General features: G+C 40.7%; 1 protein-coding gene across 2 annotated transcripts; it reads right to left on the reverse strand.

The window, feature by feature from the left end:
- Positions 1-23,950, reverse strand: LOC137108382 (solute carrier family 13 member 1-like). 2 transcript variants are annotated; one of them, XM_067492862.1, is made up of 16 exons: positions 11,044-12,133; positions 8,748-9,079; positions 7,904-8,032; positions 7,579-7,715; positions 7,289-7,452; positions 6,997-7,036; positions 6,745-6,826; positions 6,119-6,276; positions 5,740-5,859; positions 4,168-4,266; positions 3,447-3,548; positions 3,011-3,102; positions 2,351-2,445; positions 1,349-1,510; positions 916-1,053; positions 1-812 (listed from the first exon to the last, which is right to left on the reverse strand). In XM_067492862.1, exons 2-16 carry the CDS (start codon positions 8,850-8,852, stop codon positions 669-671), a joined length of 1,767 nt encoding a protein of 588 aa, XP_067348963.1. In that variant the 5' UTR covers positions 8,853-9,079; positions 11,044-12,133; the 3' UTR covers positions 1-668. The 2 variants fall into 2 exon arrangements, with proteins under 2 accessions (XP_067348963.1, XP_067348962.1); XM_067492861.1 differs by lacking the exons at positions 1-812; positions 916-1,053; positions 1,349-1,510; ... (9 more) ...; positions 7,579-7,715; positions 7,904-8,032 and adding exons at positions 13,602-13,787; positions 13,918-14,166; positions 14,257-14,433; ... (8 more) ...; positions 23,196-23,297; positions 23,482-23,950 and having other exon boundaries at positions 8,848-9,079; positions 11,044-12,333.
- Between the last annotated feature and the right edge of the window lie 500 nt (positions 23,951-24,450).

Here is a 24,450-nt window from a genome sequence, read left to right on the forward strand (position 1 = left end):
CTTGAGCATAAATCGGGTTTTCAAGTTGTTTGAACATAAAAATACACCCAAATCAACAATGTGTTCATCTAAATCTAAAGCCCAACTGGTGCTCTGCATTTTAAATGTGTGAGTCTTTCGTAATAAAGTGATGTAGTTCCCTTAAACCTCTGGTCCTTTAGCTTTTTATGAATGTTACTCAAACAGAAGGTAAGAGTGCATTTATTGGGGGACTATTTTCATTTGGTGTATCAACCCACACTTTGTGCTCTAACAAGGTTTTCCATCGGCAAGATGGCGTACGTGGGATAGAATCCAAATCAACGACACTGTGTGTAGGTTTTGGATCCACACAATACATGTTAGCCGGGTCACTTCAACTGACGGTGTGGTATTTGTTGACAGCGAGACAAGATCAACACCATATTTATCAGGTCATTTAAGTGTTACAGGGAAACCCTAAGGGCAAAGACGTAGGTTTGGACAACCAGTCTTTGCGTGTGCTGTCTGTGCAGAGGGGGCAGTAAAACCACTACAACAAAGCAACACACACATCCTTTCAGCAATCGGACATTAAAAAAAAAATCAACCTACTGCTCCTAAGCTGCAATATTAAAGAGCTTTCTCAGGGCCCCCTTACGACGGAGGTTAGTGGACTCGTATTGCAAAACATCTCTGGAGGGGAATTGTCAGGGTGCTGTGGTGTTGAACCCAGGGAGTACTGGAGCCCAGTCAGGATATGTATCCAAAGAGAAGAGTGGAGCGCCCCACGTCGCCATGGCTAACAGGACGGAGAGGACGCCGATCACGTTAACGCCAATCCCAGCCTTCACCTGCAACCACGATCAGACACAGACGTTTAGCCACACGTTGACATAAACTTCACACTGAATATCTGTGCTTTAGCAGCCACGACATGAGTTAATCAGGCCTCACCATGTCCATGATGGTGATGTGTCCATAAGCAAACACAACGGCGTTGGGCGGGTTGGACACGGGCAGCAGGAAGGAGAAGGACGTGCACAGGGTGGTGGGGATGAGGACGTACAGCGGGTTGACGTGGATCGCCTCAGCCTGAAGACAAATCGCACAATTATCACTGTGGTCAAGACCTCGTTGTCCCCAGGGGAGAAATTATTCTCCACATTCCTAAAGTGCCCGTAGAACATGGTGCATTTACAAGTGCACATACTCTGTAGGTGAATGTTTGATGTAGTTTTTGTACTTTCACGGGAGCATAGCAGCATGATGACCCAAATTAACTTATAAATCTTTTTCAACACTGGCTTGGAAAATGTTGCCAGGTGACATAAAGGTGTGTGTCAAGCAGGGTCCCTGTGCAGGTGTGTGTGACACTGTGAAAACCCACCAGTGGAGAGAGGATGGGGAGGAAGATGGTGGTGGTGGCTGCGTTGCTGGCCACCTCTGTTACCGTGGTGACAATTATGCAGGCAATCGTGATCGTGGCCAAGACTGGCAGATCCCCCAGAGGGGTCAGCAGCTCGGCCACCCACAAAGACAGGCCAGACTCCTGCAGACACATAGATGTATACGCTGCAGAATGAACCATTTTACCCAAAATACAAGACCATGTTTCCTCTCCCTCATAGTGGAGTCTAATTTATCCATGCTAATGCTAATTATCCAAACAATGCTAATTGTTGGTTTCCTTTGCACTGGTCTTGATGCTCTTGATGTGTCACCGTAAGATTTATGAAATACAATAGAGAAACACAACAGAGCTAAAAGTTATTTATAAGAAAGTTTTAAACAAACTAGTATCACATCCATCAGTTTTCTTAAGTATGTAGTTTCATCAGTTCCCTGTCAAGTCATCAATTCAAGCTCATCAATTCTTTTTTTCTATTTGTGTCCGTTTGAGGTTTGTAGTAAACGACAGGAATGATCTGTAAAAAGAAAAAAACTTATAGCTGATATGGAGAAGTCCTTCTAGCGTTCACCAAAATGGAACATTTGCTTAATTCATTTATGGAAAACTTTAGTATGAAAGCAACAAGTTGTGATTTTACAGGAAGTAATGGGCCTCAACTGTTTCCCATTGGAGTGGTGATTTCCTGAAATCACCGTCAGACTTTCCAACAGTGATGAGAGGTCTGTAAGCCACGAAACAGTCTGGCATTTCCCTCTTTTGACTTTGGAGGTGCAGACAGGTGGAATATGTCACCTTTTGGATGAGGCTACGTGTACTGTTTGCTTCTATCTGTGGTCTCTGTGCTAAGCTAAATCAGCCAGCTATTGGCTGTAGTTCTACAAACAGTGTTTAGGGATAAAAAAGAGGCTCTAATCTCGTCACAAACATTTTAAACTATGCATCCAAACCATTAGCCTATGGTGGACGTGGGAAACTTACCTTTGCGCCTTCAGCAAGTGCAAAACCTCCGCCAACCAACAGGGCAACTGTCCACGGCATCGAGGCCTGGAACTCCTTCCATGAGATCATGGCCTCTGGAGGAAGTGAGGTAAGAATCAGTCTTTACAAAAATGCATTAGTGTTATTAAGGTGTTTGAATCACATATGAGCCACACTGTAATTATATAGAAGTCTGGTCAAACAGGATTTTGAAAATAAAAATACACAGTGCACTGGTTTGATTTCTATTTTAAGGGCACTGACTGTAACATGGAGTTCCCCAAGGCTCTGTTCTTGGGCTTCTTCTTTCAAATGTCTACATGCTGTGTGTATGTATCTGAACATGGTATATGACACTCTTTGATTGTTCCTACTGATGCATCAATGCACATTAATTTCATGATATGCTTTAATGCATTTAGGTGTCATGTCCCTCCAAAAGTGAGAGGCACAAAATGTTGCTCCACAATATTCTAAGTAATGAAACATTGTAAGTAGTTTATCAGTGGAATAACTCTAAATGTAACAGTTATCATTACACAAGATAAGTGGCCCCTTATCTAGATCTAGACAAGACAGCAAATTTTATAAGCTGATCATGTGAGTGTTTTTGTCAAATATTAATAAGGAGATTAACTAGTAAGTACACCTGTCATGTACCATAATTTCTGGAGGGTCCGTAGGCAGGGACAATAAAGAATAGGACTCCAAGCAGCAGGGCTACGGTGGCATCAGTGATGTAGCCAGACTGACTGTTTAAGACAAGAAGAGGAAAAAAGATCAAATGGGTCATTTACAAAAGCATCAGTCTGATGTTGTGTATTTTTGTTCCAGTCAAAACATCTTATTCAAAATTAGTCAGTATCACAGTTCTTTCTGAACATCCCAGCCTGTCTAATCTTTGAAAACAGCTTACGGACTCATTTTTAAAAGGCTCAGTCGTTTCCTAAAACAGATGGCCACCACAGTGTTCACCAAATGTTATTCAGTGAAACGGAAATCGTGCATTGGATGGGGTCTATTTTTAGCAGTGGACTGGTCAACGTTGTGAGTACTTCTGGCAGCTGGGCGGCGATAATGAATCAATGTGACTCACTGAGGAAAGAGAGCTGCCCAGCCCGGCACGAAACCTGGAGACCTGGTCAACCACAGCAACACCATCACCATGAAAACTGCCCCAGTGAAGATCTCCTGCGAACTGAAGGTGGGGGGGGAGGGGGGGGGGGGGGGGGTAAAGACTGAGTAAAAACTGGCAGGATGAGTAACTGATAAAATGTGTGTGTGGATGAAAAAATACATTAGAGCATCGATATGAAGCAGTAAAAGTGAACAAACACGTAAGTGAATAAGTAAATGGGGCTGAAAAGAGCTGATGTGTGTATGTTATGAACACATAAGTGAATGAATGCAGTGGATAGATGACGCTGCAATGAACGGACAAATGGCTGAACAAACACATAACTGAATAAAGGACCTAATCAGCATCTGACAATTAAGGGCTGGATAAATGAATGAATACATAACTGTGATAAAAGTAGCACATGAAATACTTGATGAACGAATGAATACACATACCCCTGAAAAGATAAAACATGTAATAGACTAAATAAATGAATATACAAGTGAATATACTGTAAACATATAACATGCATATGTTAATGATGAATATAGGAGGAATGAACGTGTGAATTAATGACTGTATGAGTAACGGAATATCTGACAAACATGTACAGTAAATACACCAATAAAAGATTGAACTGACTGAATGGATGAGCAGATGAATGAATGAATAAATGAATGAATGAATGAATGATCACCTCATGGGCCCCAGTGACTTGTACTCGTCGTCCAGCACCTTTTTTGCGGCCTTCTCCTGCGCAGACTGCTCTCCTCCATGTCGGCACAGGAAGCTGAAGCTGTGTGTCACAGAGAAACGCTCACATTGACCTAAATGATTGACTGTGATTGGTTAAAAGCACACGGAGAGCGCCGGGCTAATGAAGAGATTACTGAGCAGGTGCGAAGGTCAGCGGCGCTCATCATTAACCTCTGTGGCAGCTTGCGCCTCTAATGCTAACGTTGCTGTTACGGTCATGTCTCTGATTCAGGCAGTGTTGAAATGACAGAGTTATGAGATATTTATTATTCATGTCAACAGGGACTTTGACAGTTATTTTGTTCACAGTTATAGTTTATTGTTCAAAGTCAAATCTAAGGAATGTCATTGTTATTTTTAATCCAAAATAATAATGACCATAAAGAACAGTTTTCCTTGTTCACTTCTTTTTCTCAGGTGAGTTTTGTTTAAGAGCAATTTCCTGTTTGTTTCCTTTACAACGGTAAAGTAGTTTGATAGTTTTGTGTCTTTTTGTCATCATCGTGCGTTTCTTCTTGGTCGTTTTAACACTCACTTCGTTTAGAGCCTCTGGCCAAATGGCCCCTGATCCTGAGCCCAGTCGGCCAGTGTGCTGATCCATGAGTAATTGTGTAACCAGCTGAATAAGCTCTGAGTTTGTCTGCTGTATTTAACTGTAAGCTGCAAACAATAGCATAGCTAGCAAGTTACCAACCACACACTTTATTAACAGTGTGCTCCTTCCAAAGCCCACAGTCGGCATAGCATTAACTAACTACGTCAGTTTGTGAGCACGTAGCTAAAGATCACCTTGTTAAAAACTAGCACAGCCACTGCTGAGAAGCCAACCTGAGACGATACTACACTCAATTGTCAGTATAGACTATGGATGGGTAACTGGAAGGACCCACCAGGCTCAGGCCTTGGGACCTGAGAGATCAGAGATTTCCCAAAAAGTGAGGGTTAATGGTCCTTTGAATATCAATACAATGAGACGAATACAAAGACATTGAAAGTGAGCAAAAGATCAAATAAATTACCAAAAAGAGACAGGAAAAAAAGACGTAATCAAAATATCACAGAAAAGATTTAAAATCACAAGAAAGAGACATTTAAAAAAGAGCAAAATGATACATAAATATAACAAAAAGACATACGACAGACTACATAATGATTAATAATTATTATTATACATTAATAGTATTTTTAGGTAGGCCAGCGTGAAGGTAATCAGAAATTTGACTTTGAAAGGTTAAGAAAGGACTAAACCATCACATCACAACCTGCGATCCACCATGTGATATATTCAGTGTAGCCTTGGACTGCACTGTATCTCCACAAGGATAAAACCCACAAAACAAATAAGATTAGATTGTGGTGCTGACACACTTCTTAACAGTGACTCAGCGAAAAGGAGAAAAAAATGACACAATAAAAAAGATAAAGGGGATTATATAAGCGAGATAAAAGGAACTAATAAAAAAACCAGAAGGCAGCAGGTGATTAGAAGAGGCGACAGTGCGTTGACACTCACTCTGAGCCAATGAAGAGCCAGTAGAGCCATATCCATGTCAGCACCAGCATGATAATACTGATGGGGAGGCACATGAGGAGCCAGTTCCCGAAGTTAATGCTGTCACAGTTTGGGTAAATCCTGAATGAAAAGAGTCGAACTTAATTGCATTTCCTAAATCCACACAGCCTCTTTATTTGCTACTGTTCAGCAGTTTGACTTTTGCAAGCGAGTTTTTAATTACAGTTTTATATTTAGTCTTTTCATATTTTTTATATGAGAACACCAAGACTTCCACATGTCATGCATTACTCCAAGTGCCTTCACGGGAAATTTCTACTTTCTTTTGCTTTAGCGCTTCTCATGTACACACGCCGAGCATGTCAGGCAAACCACTCACTGGTGGAGATACTCGGAGAAGATGAGGTTAGGCGATGTTCCTGGCAGTGTGGTGATGCCTCCGATGCTGGAGGAGTAGGCGATGCCAATGCACATGGCTTTACACATCATCAGGTCCCGCTTACACCTGGCGGGAGCTGCCGGGGGGTGCAATGCAGCCTGTGAGACAACACAGAGGGAGAAATTTCCTATTACAAAGCTGTACCAATCACACAAAAGGTAGTAGTGATAGTAGTACTGTCAGTAGTAATAGTGGCGTTTAAAGGTGTAAACGTTTAGGAATAGTTAGCATTAGCAGCATTAAGGAGCTGCTAAAAATGGCAGTTTTACTTGTCGTAGTAAAAGTAATGGTACTGGTACAGCTGCAGCAGCAGCAGCGGAGGCTGCACTACTAGCAACAGAAGCAGTTGTGCTGTAAAAATAGCAGTAGTAGTAGTAGCATGGGTACCAGCAGTGACAGTACCAGTATACAGCAGCAGTTGCAGCAATAGCAGTAACAACTAAAACAAGGAATATTAGGAGTAACAGAAGAAGAACTACTAGTAGTAGTAGTAACAGTAGTACTAGTAGTAGCGGCTATAGTATCAGTAATGCAGTAGTAATGGGGAAGTAAAACAGTTTCAGTACCTGAGCTGCAACAGGCTGTGACACCGGCTGCATCTGAACACAAGTGAAGGTTTCATCAAGACCATCTGGATGCTTCTTGTCGCTGTAAAACAGGGGATAATGAATGTGTACACAATGTACGGTAGACAACAGTCGAACATAGACCCCGAGCAGAGTCAGAGCGCAGACGGTGACAGTGATGACAGCCGAAGAAACCAGTGCTCTTTCTGAATGTCAGCGGCAAACATTGCAAACACACAATCTGCCACATACCTCCCGAGTTCTCCCATCTTCACAATATGGCCGTCAGTTTCTGCAAAGGAAAGAGGGGCTGGTTAACTTCTCCCATTTCTGTTCTAAGAGCTGCATTTAGAGGAGGGTAATGAAGATAAAATGGTAGAAAACTGCTTCTGCAGGTACTGGTGATGCCACTGTGAACTAAGCAACAACCAGTAGAAGTCGAGACACTTTTCTAGTCTTCAGAGTTGTGTGCATTTGTGCATCTCTACAAAAGATGTGTGCTTATAGAAAAAATGTACTCCTAACAAACTGTGTCTCAAGGTACCGTCCAGCTGTAGAGTGGGGTTGTCTTTTCCAGCACATCCCTCCTTGGCCTTCAGGATCTGCTGGAGAACGGCCTCCACTATAGGCATCACCATCGTCACAGCCGAGGTGTTTTGGACCCACATGGAGAGGAAGGCACAGCCAGACATAAAGCCCAGGATCAACCTGGAGACGATGACACAGAAATCAGAGTAGAAAAGAGCAAAAGTAGCAGTAGTCAATAGAGTAATAAGCTTCTTAACGTTTTCCAACTTCTACACAACAAACATTTTAGTCCTTGGTGGTGCTCACCATCCAGGGTTGACTCCCACCATGGTGACAAGCCTCAGGGCAACTCTGCGGTGGAGACCCCACTTCTCTATGGATGTGGCCAGACAAATGATGCCCACCAGCAAAAAGTGGAAGTCTTTGAAATACTCCTTCGCCACCTGGAGGAGAAATAAGTGAGTAACGCTGTGCAGGTAATGAAGCTACTTTCTCTCATTGTAAAGTTAGTGTCAAGGCTGAGACAGCAAACGGTTGCCTACAATTAGTTGTGGTTTTTATGATGTTATTTGATGCATTGTTAACGATTGATTATATCTGCTGTACACTGAGTAAGAACAAATGAACTCACACCAGAGGACTTCATGATGCCAAACAGAGGGAAGAGGATGGCAGGGAGCATGGCGGTCATGGACAGTGGAATGACCTCTGTCACCCAGTACGTTGCCATCAGCACCAACACAAATGCACATTGTGCCTCCTGCAGCAACAAAACACAAACATACTGCTGCATCTCTGTGTGATGAAGAACACACTTAAAAAAAAAAGGTAGAACGAAGAACCAAAGAACCAAATCCAGTAGATGCTGAAAACTCTGACTTTTATTGTCTCTCTTATCTGTTGTAGTTTATTTCACAGCACACAATGCTTTTATTCTATTAGTGGTTACAGGTGTAATGGGGAAGCCGGCGAGAGGCTTAAGAGCACCTTTTATCTTAACGAACTAAATCCTAGTCTATCATTTTATATTCCTGTCACACATTGAATTGCATTATCCATCAATAGAACATTTAGTGGACATTCAATATTGATGTTTGTTGTTTTTAGCCGGTTTACGTAATGTAAAGCAGATAGTTTGTTAATAACACATGTATGTTGCTGGAAACGAGGAGACATAACTGATAACCCACCAAAGTAAATGTGTTGTAATAGTAAACTAGGATTTAATCGAGGCTTAAAAAAACCTCTGTTAATCTTCCGAGTTGGAGAAAGTTATCTGTAGGTCGATACAAGCTATTTCTTTACCACATTATAGTCGTTTGATTATTTGTAAAAAAGATATTGCAGTGGCAACAAGATGAACTCAGGGAAAGCAAAGTGCTACTATTAAGGAATTATAACAAATTTATTTTAATAACATTAAATTATTGTGGCCCTTTGCACTTGTGATGCTATGATCAGTAGAGAAGACTCACCTTGGTCCCAATGACGAGAGGAAGAGGAAGCAGCAGCAGTGGTGTGAGGACGATCAGTCCTAAGGTGCGGTAGTTCCACAACCCTATTCTCAGCTTCTGGAGCATTTTCCCTTCTATCTACCTTTCTGTCTCCCCGTACTGTCTCTTGCTGGTAGCACACCTGCAGTTATCCCACGGGGATTAAAGACTTTCCAATGGCTGATGATTGACAAGTCGTGGTGGTGGGTGGAATGCAGTGTCACTGCTCGAGGTCACAGGTTATGTGTCCGTATCTGTTGGAGTTTCTCTTGAGCAAGACACCAGACCTTCTTACTAATCGCTGATGATTATCTCTGTACCAACACAAAAGCAAGATAGCAATGTACCTTCAACTTTAATTTATGGCAGTTATATACGTATTTGTCTTTTAAATGGTTAGAAGGTTTTGCATTTTCTACAGCTTCAGAGAGACTCACGCCAGCCCATCACAGCTGGACTTTAGATCTGCGGCTGTTTGAGAGGCTTTCGGTCTCCGGTTTTTCATTAGCCTGAATATATGTCTGCACTTGATGCACAGAGATGATACCGGTATGAAATCTGAAACATCTGACTCTGGATGAGATGACTTGAAGGAGGATTTCTGTACTTTTATATCAGTTGAGAGGTGTACACTGAAAAATATTGCACGTAATGATTTATGTCAAACTAATGAAGGATGCAGAAACCACAGTAGAGGGCTGCTTTCTTAAGACGGACTTTGGGGTGCAATGATTGAAACTTGCTCCCATCTGTGTGCCACTGCATGATGCAAAGAAATCTTAAGTTTGTAATTACATGTGGTATTTGCCCAATGCATTGCAATGCAAACTAATTTTAAAAAGAGATCTGTGACTAAGTAATGAGAGCTCACTACTGCAGAGGATTAGGTTTGGTGAATGCAGGTTTCATTTACATTTGTCCTTGTGCTTGCATGTGATTCCTCATGTCCTACTTTTTATTTTGCCGATTGTCCCAGATAACACAAAGAAGGTTTGTACTTTCTCCCCGTGCAAGAAAAAAGCAACTCAGATATCGCTGAACATGCAAAGTGAAAGGTTTTTTTTTGTCCTTTCGGCTTATCCCGTGAGTTCAGGGTCGCCACAGCGGATCAAGGTCCGCGTGTTGATTTGGCACAGTTTTTACGCCGGATGCCCTTCCTGACACAACCCTCCCCAATTTCTACCAGGCTTGGACCGGCACTGCACAGCTGGGGAGGGAAATGGGCTGTTAGGGGTTTCAGGGTCTTGCCCAGGGACACTTTGACATATAGCCAGTGAAAGTTTACGAGTAAAAATAACTGAGCCCTGTCCGTCGTCTTTCAGACATTTGGACCAATGTAACAGCCAAATTAGTAATAAGCAAGTACAAAACAATTTTGCTTGTTTGTGTTTTTTCTCCCAAATGAGTTTAACCTTAATTGTAGATGTTGGTTGGAAATATCTCAGATACAGTTTATACTATAGTGTAATGTTGTGACTCTCTACTAAAACAAACAGAAAGATAGAAAAACCTTATATAACTTTACATTCAAGACTGCAGGTTACTTCAGAAGTTAACTGCTGTAGGCATCTTGTATTTCAATAACTCAGTTTGGACTGAAGGACAGTAAAAGCAGGATGTGATAAGTCTTTTAACATAAGTGATATTTGCTCAAAGCAAGACCACATTTAAAACCACTTGTACTTTTAAGAGCTTTTACCTGAATTAGAGAGAAATGAATCCATTACAATGAAAGTCATGTTCTTGTGAGAAAGATCAAAGGTTACTTTTCACTACACTTTAACATTTACAAGCTGTAATGTTTATGACAAAATCACCTGTGCTCTAATTTCTGCCTGGCATACTTTTTTTTTTATCTCCAGTAAAATTTAACAAAAGGGTCAGTGAGTTCATTTTGGCTCAACCCTGAGCGCACTTCACCACCACCACCACCACCACCACACAGCTTTGACTAGATTACATAATTATAAAGATGGATTTGTTGCGGAATTGACTTTATGCTGAATTCACAAGAACCGAGATTAAACACCCAAACGAAGTTACAACCTAAAGCTCAAAGAAAAAAAAAAAAAAAAAAAAAAAAAATCGAGGTCCCTTTTTTCTGAATTATATTTAAACGTTAAAATGAGTCAATCGTTTACATTTTTCCTTTAAATGTATTCATGTAAAACATGCAGAAGCATGCCGTGATACCCGTTATCATAAAGATTACAATACTGGGTGATGAACTGTCAGCAGACACAAAAAGCATTCTCTCCTCATGATGAGTACTCCTTACCTTACTGTCGCCTCAGGGTCCCTCTGGATGTGGAAGAATCTGCAAACATCACGGCTATTGAAACCTCCTTTATTGGGCCTTCCCGCTCATTAGACGTCACATGGAGAGAGGCAAACATGAGAGAAGAACAGAGGGAGACTCTTCTGCTTCGCAGAAATCGAGATGTGATCATACTTTTCTTGAAGCCATTCCTAGAAGATCTGCTATCCTTTAACTCCTGGTCATAGAAGTCTTAAGGTGGCCGTTAAACAGTTGCTAGCTCTATTCATGACCTTTGATCCTTGGTTAATGCTTCTGATTACTAAAATACACGAGAATTATTTTCCCTAAACATAGCAAAAGGAGAAAAGAGGTGGATTTTTGACCAAGCTGGAAAAACTGTAATGGTGGTATTAATTGTAGAGTTCGTCAAGGTCAAGTGCATAGATGCCCGAGTATCAGACATTTGTAGGTTTAATACATTTTCTCATATTTAAATATAATTAAATGCAAAAACAAATCCTGCTTAATTGAAAGCAGAGTAACTATTGTCAGCAGGATTTAGCAGGATGAAAATCTCAAAAGTAGTCATTGTTGAAAATGCATAGAATCAAATATTTCATGAACTCTTATGATAGTAATATGATATTATAATATGATAGTTTAAACTGATGCATTGATGCATCACTTAGTACCGATGCACCAGTGTGTATGTAGCATTGCACTGCTGTAGCTGCTCTAGGTAACAACATGATGAAATTTGTAAAAGACGATTAAAAAAAAAGGAGTCATTTAAGTCTTGATGAGTTTTTTTATATAATTGTTTTATTTTATCACATTTAAGTTAGAATTTTTTGGGAAAACATTTTAAAAGCATAAAAAGTCCGTAATTTAGATTTTATGATTTTATGATTATTTCTTATTATAGTTCGATTGGAGGCAAGCTCCTGGCCTCTAAGAACAGTGTAGAAAGTGCCCACATCAAACTACATTTACATGATTTAATAAACAAGATTTAAGCCATTCTAAGATTTATTTTAGATTTCAGACAAACCAGACAATATGCGAGAGGGAAGAAACAGGGGAAGATGACAGAAAACCACAGGGTGTTTCTTAATGAGCAGCAGACGGTGTGATCTTGGTGTCATGCTTGCCTGTTGCTATGGTCATGGACTTGGAGACGAGCTGGTTGCCGAGGGCTGCGGTCGGCTGAGAGTTCAGAAATTCGGCCATGACGGGGATCTGGCTGAAGTGGCGTCGAGCCAGAGTGTGTTTGTGTTCAATCCTGCGGATGAAAGACTCCTCATATGTCTGACACACACACACACACACACACACACACACACACACACACACACGGGAAGGAGACTCAGTTAGTGTAACAAATGGAGTCAAACAAACTTTACCTGCCGCTTTTATTGTTTAACCAGACAAAGAGAAAAACTGACCAAGCGAAGTGCCAGAATGATCAACATGAGAAAAAAATATTCGTTTTCATAAAGGGATTATTAGACCACCACTCATGTCTGGATCAATGTATTTTTAGCGATTTCACGGTTCCCAGACTTTTTCCCTATACAATTAAAAAACAAAAGAGTGAAAATTTTTTATGATACACCGGGAACCATTTCAGACACTTACAAATAGAAATTACAAATATAAAACTGAAAGTAGGTGATTGCATAAGTATTCACCCCATTTGATTCATCAGTGGTGCAGCCAGTTGGTTTTAGAAGTCACTGAGTTAGTTAAATGCCAAGAACCTGAGTGCAGTGAATCTGTTTCAATGAATATGGTACATATACACTTGTGTGAAGGGTCCAGTTATTAGTGGATCAGGTATCTGGCCAAAAACTGCTCCATGAAGACAAAAGAACATGTAGTTCTTCTAAGTTACTAAATATTTACAGTACAGAAATATCTCTCCTTAAAATAATGAAGGAAGATGACACATGTGTAAATCTGCCTACATCAGGCTGTACTCAAAAACTGAGGAAACTAGTGAGGGAGGCCACCAAGACACCAAAGACTCACCTGAAAGACTTACACTCTTCAGCAGTTAAGCTTTATGGGAGAGTGGCAAAGAGAAAAAAAGCTGAAATTAAAGCCGACTGACACCTGTCCACGGCAGCTCAACGCCGGAACTGCAGCCAAAGGTGCATCCAACTAATAGTTACTTCATGGGGTCAAATACTTATAAAGTCACTTATTTTCAGTTTTATATTTTGTAGAGGTCTGTTTCACTTTGACATGAAGCCTTGTATATTCAATCACAATGTTGCTGAAAGCTTCCAAGAGGCATGAAAACTTTTTATACGTATTAGTATCTTTTTTCTTTAACCCAAGGAACCTGGAACTCTTGTCATTTTCCACCAAATATCAACTAAATCACCCTAGATCCTCCAAACGAAATGGAGAAAGTTTCTCGAAAGGTTTCTTACCTCCTGGAAAAGTTGGGCCTTAAATCATTCTCACTGTAGTATTCAGATATTGAATCCAGATATCCACATACAGATTTGTGCATCTGTGCATTTTATTAGAAGGTGGAGATGTGAGTGTAAATGTTTTTAAGGACAGACCTTGTTGACATCTTGCACCTCCAGGTGAGCTGAAGTCTCCTCTTTGCACAGCAGAATGCAGTTCCAGGGGCTCCAGTCCCTTCTTCGCTCCCAGCGGACAAACACCAAGTTGTACATGTCGCTGCTCGTTTGGAGGGCCGAACGGGAAGCCCAGACCATTTCTACCAGGTACCGCACATCCTCCACCTGCGCAGACACATCAAGATAGCGATAACTGCACTATAAAATATCACAGCAAGCTGAGCAGAAAACAGCCGCTGGACTGAGATTATTCAACGGACGCAAGTAAAGGTGAAAGCAGCACACTGCGGGTCACCTGCAACAGGAAGGGGATTTTGGCATCCTTGTTGAGCCGCTGCTCGTCGGCTCTCAGCCTCTGCAGAATGTTTTTGTGGCAGGAGAAATCATTGCGGGATCTAGCTATGTTGTCCAGTCTGGTGCAGTCTTGACAGCGATCATTCGCACGGGCGGCGGCAGCTGGGGTGAAGTCGGAGGAGCGCAGGTAGCGCTGACAGCTGCGGCAAAGGAACATGTCGTTCTTCAGTTGGGAGGGATTCTGGGGAACCTGGGACAGATTATAGATAATGTGGACATATTTTATACAGATATCCAAATCTTAAAATCTCGGATCTGCAAGGCTCTTTGCTTACAGTACCTTGAGCAGCTTGGCTATCTCAGGGTTAAATGCTGGTGTTTTGATGTACTGAAGGAAAAGAGTGGAGATCCTCTTCCTCAGCCCCTCCAGACTGGCTGCCTTCAGCCCTCGAGTCATGAGGTCAACCTCCCTGTCAATCAAATCCACAATGTCCCGGCTCAGCTGACACTCGTGCTCCTGTCCGGTGAGGATGAAAACATTCATGCCACAAACAGTAACAGTCATGCTCATATAGAACTGAACAGTAATTCTTTAAAATTCTTTCAAATCATATTGGCCAAAGCAGGGCCTTTTATTTTGATGTGTACTATCAACAGTCAGCTGGCTGGGGCCACACTTGGAGTGTTGGGATTTGATCCCGCGGTCTTCTGCATCCCAACCCACTGCTCTACCCATTGAGCCACCAGGCCCCCATGTAACATCCACACTATTGGTGCTTATTTCATACTTTATGACTGTTGTGAAGTCTTGTTATTCTATGAACAGTTTGTTGTTCTGGACTTTTCTCTGTGACGGACAAATTTGTGTACGTGTGAGTGTGTGTTACCTTGACAGTGTGTTTGAGTGTCATCAGGGTTTGGACTCTCTTCTCCCGGCTTGCGGTGGACACGTTGATGTCGTTGTACAGATCTCGCAGCTCTCTCGCTCTGATTGTGTGCGGACTGTCCATCTCGATCAGACGACCATCTGCTCTTCGCCAGCGATGAGGAGATGCAGACTAAAATATATACCTGGATAATGTTAATGCTACTGCTGATAATACTACTATTACTACTGATATTAATAATGGTGTCACTGCTACAACTGATAATATAACTAATACTACTACTACAGCTATAGAAAAATTATTACCACTGATGCAGATAGTTTTGTCACCACTACTAGTACTACTGCTACTAAGTTGTAACAGTACTGATAAAGTGCCACTACTATATGACCTCTGACCTTGTCCAGAAATTTCCTGATGGATTCATCACAGTTGTTCTGGACAAAGATGCGATGTTGTCCGATGGCAGCAATGAGCTGCACCTCCTGCTCCAGCAGTGAGCAGAGAGCTGCCTTCCTCTCAGCTCCTCGCAGGGACGAGTTGATCTGCTGCTCCTCCTCGCGCCTCCACTCTGAAACATACACAGGTCAATACTTACGGTTGTAAATCAAAAGAGTGAGAGCTGCTCTCACACAGGGCCCCTTCTCAACCTACTCTCCAGAGCGTGGTACAGTAGGTTGAAGTCCTCCCTTCTCTTCGGGTTCATCCAGCGTTGGCGGCGGTCTCTCAGCTGTTCCTCCCTCTCCTCAATCCTCCTCCTCTCCTGCAGGTCCAGCCAGGCCAACCGCCAATCTCGCTCCCTTCTCAGCTGGTTCACCTCTTGCTGGGCAAGCCAGCGCCGAGCAAACGACTGCAGACAGATCACCTGGGTGGGATAAGAGTAGTTTCAGTATCTACATGCGCACTGCAACTTCCCAGGACATGCAATGTAAACTACCCAACTAAACTTGTTTGGTACATGTTGTAAATATCGTTTAGAAAAATATACCCTGAATAGGAGCTCTAACTTGTTTAACTGTACTTGTGCACTGAGGGAGTCACATTTAAACATACCATTAAACATACAAAGAACTAAAACGGATAGGCTGACTTCCTGATTGACTATCACTAGTTAGAACTGGAACACGACACACGTAAGCTCAGCAGTACAATGTGTGACTGTCATAACCGTTGAAAAGTCAGTTTTCTCAGACAGATGTTTGTGCTCGTATGTGTGATTAGTTTGATGATACTGATACGGTCTTACTTATCACAACTATCACATGACTTTTTGCTCTCTAAAAAAAAACCATGTAGCACAGAGCAAGATACAGCATTTCACAACTACGGGCTAAAATGAAAGCTTTACAATTGGGGTGACCCCTGACCTTTGCTGCAGTTTCAAATGTTTCAAGTGTCCATGATCATCACAGTTCTTCTCCCTTTTACATAAATTAGCTGATGAAAAACTAAATTAAGTCTAAAAAGACATCACAATCACCCACAGCTCTCAGCCTCCTGTCATGATACTCGTCAGCGGTGATGTAGTTGCCAGGGGTAACCAGCTTGTCATTAATACAGGAGACATAGCAGCCGATCCCAGTCATCTGGGTGGAGACAGTGACCGGACACTGCTGAGCCTGAGACTTCTGTACTACTGTCTGAACGAGAGAAACACAAGTAAAGAGAAAAGAATTAATGAGTTTAAAGACTTTAATTTACTTATTTAACACAGCTTTTGATTCTCTCTACACATTCCAAATCTTAAGAGAGAAATCCTCTCAGTGTGTCTGATTAAATGCCTTACATACCCATCCATCAGTCTTTGGACAGAAGAAAGTGAGATGGACGCAAGAGACCCATATAAAACCATATCAAATTCTCTGCAGCTTGTTTTTTAATTCTGCCTGAGAATGTATTTCTGTAAATATGGTCAATCATGTGAGCTGTGTAATGCAGGCAAGCAGGATGACTGTGAACATCGAAACAAATCAGACCACAGGTTACAGGCAGTCGGTTCAAGGCAGGCAAGATATAACGGGGGGCAAGATTTGACATTCTCCAGGCTTGTGACACAGACTGCTGATGCTCGAGTAGTTTAAGCTTAATTGTAAATTTGATCTGGATCCGGATGATGTGGACAGTCTGGTTTATTATCAGAGAACACAGAACATTTAAAATACTACTGCAACAATATTGAAACATGCCTACTATACTATATCTACTTTAAAGGAAAAAGAAAAATAACAATGGATTTACAAATAGCTGATCCAGCCCAATCCTAGAGACTTCTAAACTGACGTTTGCTGACGAAAACTGAGGTTCACATTAAAAGAAAAAACCTTTCTAATGAGAAAGTACTTTCAAACGTATCAGCTCCAGCTAGTCAACTACTGTACAGTAACAAAGCTGAGGGTCAGAGGTCACTGTGCTGTGACAACTCATTAAAAAAACTGTGCCAGTTGCCATCACCACTACATATCATATGTTTACTTCTTGCTCATTTTTCTTTTAGTTTGAATTTTAGGTGAAAAGAAACCTGAAATGTGACCTCATTTCCAAATTTAAGTATTCCTACATTTTACAATACATGATAACTTGCGGGCTGTGAAAGAAAAATACCAGCTAAGAAGAAAGAAAAAGGCAAAATCAAGAACACTGCACGGTTTCCTGCAGGACGACAGGAGATGACAAGTACACAGAACAACCGATACAGAGGTCTCATTACCGCTGCAGTGGGTCCTTCTGTATGTACATCTGTAACGAGCCTAATGCCACACTCATAATAATCCAGGGCAGATACCCTATGTACCTGGAAGAAGGTGAAGGTCAGTAAGTCATATACTACTTCATCTAAAGAGGACACACATACTGAGAAGCCAAAACACCACCTCTTTCTAATTAGCGATAAAGGATTTCCTGGGATTCTTGGGAAAGGATCCACACTGCTCCACAAGATTTTCAGATTCCCATCACAGACTTTTCCGTTTCAAAGATGTATTTTTATAGACACGGTCATTATATAATATGTGACACTGCAAAGCAGAAAGCCAAAAACAACATAAAGAAGATCAATGGAGCCTTTGCCTTTGTACATTTGTCTGTACACCTGTGCCACCTCTGGTTGGTGTTCAGATGGTGTTCTGTGCACCAAGCTGGAATACTGGCCACATTCATTAATGATTGGTTCATGGCTTCCTTTTATTTGGCACAAATTTTGTTTGGGCAGCATAAGAGTGGGAGACAGAGCATGAAAGCAGATGTCATATGCCAAAAACATGACAGCTGGCAACATTGAAATTACACAGCTGGCGACACAAGCTGCCAGCTAAAACCTTCACAAGTGGATCCAGGTTCAGTCAAATCTCCTAAATAAGTTACTTGGAGTCAGAATATAAGTACAACAGTTAAGTGGTGACGCTGATGAGGAAAAACATCTTTGTTTCAGAGTCTTCAAAGCATGAACAGACGGGTGCAAACGTGCTGAAAATCCCAGGTTCCAGGGTTTTATTTTCTGGGAAAGATTTGACAATATTTCCTGGGAAATAATGGCATCTCAGTTCCTGGTATTCAAACCAAATCCTGATTGGTGGGTCGATATTACAGTCATCTACAGTACCACTGTGAAGTTCTCAGCTTTTCCAAGAAGCAGGTGTACAGGGTTTAATGTAAAACAATTTTTTCCAGGGTTATCCGATAACTGAGCATACCTCTTTCTTGGAAGGTTAAAGGTTATAAACTTCCTGGAAAACTGTTACTGTTCCTGGAAAGTTAGGCATCTTCAATTGTGATCTCATTCTCCTATCCAAAAGTCAAAACCATAAAATTAGAGAGACTCCCCATTTTGCCAAATTATCATTCTCTCCATAACTAGACGTCCTGTTAGACGTGTCCATGTTACTACTCACTGTACCAGCGGTAGCATGACGCTTCACGCGCTTTACTAGTGAACTATTGCTAGTGAAACTTCTCTAATCATGAGTAAAGATGGCTACTGAAGGTGAATAGGTGCTAGTTCCCGACTGGTGACAGCTGAAATACAAAAGTCAGTGCTGTTATTGGTATTTGAGCATGATCCATTTTGACATTGCATGGGGCTGTAATTTTTAGCCTGAGGAATCCAGAGGAAATTCAGAGGTTGGGAAACAGGCTACAGTGTTTTCAGTTTGATTAGTAAGAATTCTTTCTTTTCTTTTGTCCATCCTATATATAGTAAATTGCATAATTTCTGTCGTTTTGCGTCTGTACGTTTTTTGGCACTTAAGTATTTCGGCCTACTTTCATCTAGAAACACGGCCATAAGACACACAGTGGAGAGACACACACACACACACACACACTCACAGAAAGTACACTTTCAAAACAAAAACCTTTTGGATACTTTTTCAAATTTTTTATCATCTAAATGGTAAAATGAGTTTATGGTTTTAGTCTACTTGCAGAAATAGGTCCAGGTTTGCTGACTGGACACTTGTTAGAATCTCTTCAACTTTGTCCCCATTGAGATGTGAATGTTTGTGCATACTTTGACCTAATGACATTTCAACTTTAACATGAGGTTTTGACATGGTTATAGTAGTTTATAAATTCTACTTTTCCTAAGGTGTTTGACTTAAACTTTGCATTTAGCGATTACATTTCTGCATGTTACATCTCCCGGCACAACAGTTCACCTTCAGATCTGAATTGTGAACCTGATGTGTACCTGTGTGTCTCGGCTGAAGACAACCACTCCTCTGTCAGATCTCCTCTTGGACAGGGTCTGGACGGCAGCGTGGTGGTACTCCGTCCCTGTCAGTTTGTGTCTGTAGCCACCTAGGAAGAGCTTTTTTTGCCGGGGACGCTCGATCTCCACCACCATTTGGAAAACTCCTTCATCTGGAAGTTGGAGAAAAATTAATTTAACTGTGTTCAGGGTTTGTAGTGAGAATAACAGAGTTTATATTCAGTAATCTTTAAATAAATAAATTATTATAAAGAGGCAGCACGGTTTGTGCCAGAGTGGTTAGTGGTGCCAAAACATGCACGTTAGGTTAATTGGTGACTCTAAATTGCCCATAGGTGTGAATATGAGTGTGAATGGTTGTCTGTGTTGGCCCTGAAAAGGACTGGACGTCTGTCCAGGATGGACCCCGCCTCTTGCCCACTGAGAGCTAGGAAAGGCACCAGCCACCCAGACCCCGAACATGATAGGTGCTTACAGATAATATATGGATTTTTATAAAGAATAAAGTAAATAGCGTATCTGTCATTCTGTGTCTGTAAATAGATCCACCATATAAAAGTGTATCTGTTTAACTTATTCAATATAATAAAATCAAATCACCTAATCAGATCCTCATTTGCCAAATTATAAATTTAGTTTAATTTTATAAACATCATATATTTTTTTATGATAGCCAAATTGTTTGTTTGTTTTTATTGCTTTAAAATGTTCTCTCCTTTTGGCTTTTACTATTAAATCTTTTGCAATTTTTGATATTCTATTACTCATATTTAATTATACATTTTAATTAAATTTTATTTAAGGGATACATTATTATTAAATCATAAAATGTCCAGAGGTCAAGTTTCCCTCTGATGGCACATTGTAGCAAAATAAAAAAAATTAAAAAAACAATAACCAAAGAGGAAACATTCTATTTGCTTTAATGATGCCAATCTAAGCTAAACCTTTACCATAATTACTGCAATGTGCAACGTGGTTGTTTTGAACTGGACGTGGTCTTCATACCTGTTTGGACTCCAACGCTGATGACATCGGGCATGTTGTCAGTCTCCGGAGGACGAATGGGGCGAAGTGGGTAAATGCTCGGGTTGGTGGAGCTCATTTCCATGCGGGTGGAGCCGTGAGGCCGGACGCCAAGCTGCATTAGGCTCTGCTGCTCCTCCACCAGTTTGCCTGAAACAATAGACTAAAGAGTCAGAACAGAAATCTTTGGAATTACATTAGGTCACTTCGAATGAAATGTAATAATATTTCAATAAATCTACCATCAAGCAGATTTGTAAAATTATATAAAAAAATTAATCGATCCCAGTAAGGAAAAAGATAAATGGCTATTTGTTTTTGCTCCAAATAATCTTACTATCCCCGAAACATCTACATGGGGTGAGATGTTTGGGATATCATTATTCAGGTATATAAAAACTAAATGTAAAAAAAAAAGCAGTTTCCCAATGAAAATCAAAAATAGCACTTTGATTACTTTCTCTGTACTTTTCCACAGAAAGTTTAGCTCTAAAATGCTCATTTCTGATTTCCAAATGGCAGTAGTGACCTGTGTGATGTACTGTACATGAGCCAGAGGCCAAATCGAAAGCCTAAGGAATTAGTTTCGTTTTGTCAGTGACAGTCACATAACCAAACAACAGTCAAATAAAAAATCAGAATGAAAAACATATAAAAACAAATGTTGTTTTCAGAGTCATTGGGTTCATCAGTAAAATTTAATTTTAAGATACTGTTGCCAGCAAACAAAACTTTAAATCGATTCATGCACTTAAAAGGCAGGTGGGCTGAGGGCACCTCAAACGGTTTTGGCATCAAAAGGGAGATGGCTAGAAATAGTTACGTTTTTGAACTGCTGGTGTCAAAATTGAATTTTAATCTTCCACTAATATTCATCATCATCAACCTATTACTATCACTCCCACAAATGTTTCTATTGTCCTCACTGATCTCCTGATGCTTGTTGGTAGACACATACATACCATCCAGAGAGATCTGCAGCACTTCTGGAGGGACTCTGAGCTCCGAGGCAAAGTACCGCTTCAGCTCCTGGATGCTGAGGCCGATGGCAAAGGCCACGGTCATCACATGACCCTCTGGTACCAGCACCACCTTCACTACAACCGCATACAAAAAAACAGACTTTCAGTAGCTTCAACTTTAAAAAGCTTTTTTTTTTATGTTGTGGGATTTTATTTCAGTCTGTTGTACTGACTGAAATTTTATGGCTTTTCATAAGACACACAATAAAAAGAGCAATCTTTTATTTCCTATTTAGTAGTTTTAACTGTGTCATCATGATGGATTTTCTAATCTGACCATTTTTGTGCATTTTTCATTTATCCAATAAATTCTGCTTTTCATAAGTCAGTTTAAATATTCTTAATTACATTATAGGCTTAAAAATGAGGATTTACTTGATGCCATTTGTCTGTGACTGCTGTTTATCTAATTAAGGTTTAACCAGATATTGATCCTCACATCATACGGTTCCTGTATCAGGTTTCCTGTATCAGGTTACCTTGAAACAACATACCTGGTCTTACAAAGGAACTTACACTCCATTTCCAAATGTGGCTGCACGTCTCTATTTATTATTTCTCCATATAATACAGATGTTTAGATGGGAGTGGATGATTTTTTACAACAATTGTATTGGGAATGTGTCCCACTGTCAACAGATCAGTGTTAGGGAACTAAAAATCTCATAGTGTATATGTTATCTGACAAAATATCTTGACATGTATTTGACATGAAAGATGAGCACCAAGGATTGAGTGGTACCACTACGAAAGCCTGTTCTATTCCTTTCGTTTCCCTGTATCTTCAGTTTAATGTGTACAAACTTCATGATGTCAACCCTGCTATCTACTCTTAATTTGGATCCTTATTAGTTGTTACCTTGGCAACAGCTGTATTCCAATATTCTAAGTTATATTATATTAGTATAATCAGCAAATGTGTAAACTAACTTGATAGATTTGTCATTTACAACACATAGAGTACAGTACATGGTACAGTTAAAGATCCACATCACTAAACAATGAAAGCACAAAAATGAAGCATATATGATACATGATTGTGTTTTCAGTCTCATGTCTGTCCACATACTGATGGGTGGGGTTTTGTTGTTTACTGACGGAAAAACCAAACCTTCTCAGATCATGTCTTTGGATTTGACACGTTTATGATGAGTGCTAGCAGACTCACTAGTGTCCAGGTCATAGCTTCCCAATAGTCTGTAAATTAGAGTCTCACCTGTAGCTGTTGAGCTTTCAACATTTTCTGTTGTCTGAGGCTGCTTAAACTCTTCAGCATCATCGGACAGGTCGGCCTGGCTTCCAGCTTCTTCCACGGCCTTCAGCACATCTAAAAGTGTGAACAAAAATGAAAGCTGTCCATTTTGATGTCAGTCTGTCTGTTTGGTGAGTCACAACCTCAACAATGATCAGATGGATTTACAAATGACATTTAATGTGTAGAAAGTGACAATGTTTATACAAGTGTCTTTTAAAACCAGATGTTTGCCAATATTCTCATATTCAAATATTTTTTAACGTCGTCTACTTTTCTTGGACCCCTGTATACATTGTTTTGTAAGCTTTGTTTTTATCCGTCACTAAATTTGTACTTGCATCTTTGTTAGCGACGTCAGATGCAGGAGCTTTAAAGCCGTCTCACCAGTTTCCTTTACTTTTTCAGCACTGTCTGATATCTGTGGGTCTCTGGTGTCACTGGACAGATCACTGTGAGTTTCAGCTTCTTCCACATCCTCCAACACATCTGTACAGCCAAGAAAAAGAAGAGACACATCTGAATATGGACAGAGGTGATACCTGTCAAGTTATGTAGTTATCTAAAATTAACTGGATCAAAACGTCCCATAAACAATGTGTGAGAATAACTGTAACATGTCTTAACACTCTTCATGATTTTCTCCTAATGATTTTATGGGAACCCTCCTCACTTGAGGTCAACCTGTGAGGCTGCGCCTCCTTTCCATCACTTTCCGCATCTGTGTCGTCCTCTGGTGGCCCCTGTGCAGCATCTGCCCCCGGTTCTTGGCCTGTTTCTGTTGTTTCTTCCTCATTCTCATCCAGCTGCTTCTCTTCGTTTTCTCCGTCGTCCGACATGGCGGGTTTGAACTGGTCGGCTAATGCTCAGTTGTTAAGATTCGCAGTTAGTTTTCTTGTTAGCTTTCTCAGCTAAAGTTGGGAAACGCGCCTCTAATCCGTCAAAGCGCTGACTCACAATGGAAACCGGAGAGTCGGTGAAAAGTGGGGCCGACTGCCAGTCGTTTAGCTTCTTTTAAATCCCGTGACTCTTATTTTACTTATTTAACGAGATTCTGAGTCGGCACATTGCAGCTAACGCTAGTACAACGCCGTGCTCCTAAAGCTAGCTTGGTTTCCAGGCAACGCCAGAGTTTACGCGTTTCCGTAGCAACCACAAGACACGTCACCAGTGGTGGAAAGTCAATAGAAGTACTCTGTTACTGTACGTAAGTAATACAGTAAGTTTACTCTTTGGCTTCCTGGCCTTGTCTACGTCTTCCTCTCACTCAACATGAGCATCAGCTCATACAGTTAAATAGCTTCAACTCATCATTTATGTCAATTACCATTAATTAGTTAATGTCCCCCCAAACATGAAGCAGCACCGATCCACAGAAAAGGACAGGAAAAAAATCATCAAGTACTTTTACTATTAATACTTTAAGTAGAATGTAAATCAAGTACTGATTTACTTTTACTTAAGTAGAAACTTCAGTGGGTACCTATACTTTTACTAGAGTACATTATTGTTTGTTTATTTGTACTTTCACTTAAGGATTTCATACACCACTGCGTGACTCTCTCCATGTTGAGTGGATTAAAAAATATTGTTTTTTTAACACACTGTTATTATTGTCTACCTTTTTCATTTGTACATGTTT

The sequence above is a fragment of the Channa argus genome, chromosome 23, assembly GCF_033026475.1.
Source record: "Channa argus isolate prfri chromosome 23, Channa argus male v1.0, whole genome shotgun sequence".
NCBI lineage: Eukaryota > Metazoa > Chordata > Actinopteri > Anabantiformes > Channidae > Channa > Channa argus.

Excerpts from the sequence above, each read along its gene's own strand:
- LOC137108382 (XM_067492861.1), bottom strand. The coding sequence starts at position 23,647 with ATGTCGGACGACGGAGAAAACGAAGAGAAGCAGCTGGATGAGAATGAG. Across the intron at positions 14,167-14,256 it reads AGATAGCCAAGCTGCTCAAG|GTTCCCCAGAATCCCTCCCA; the intron begins GTACTGTAAGCA and ends AATCTGTCCCAG. Across the intron at positions 13,788-13,917 it reads AAATCCCCTTCCTGTTGCAG|GTGGAGGATGTGCGGTACCT; the intron begins GTGACCCGCAGT and ends GTGTCTGCGCAG.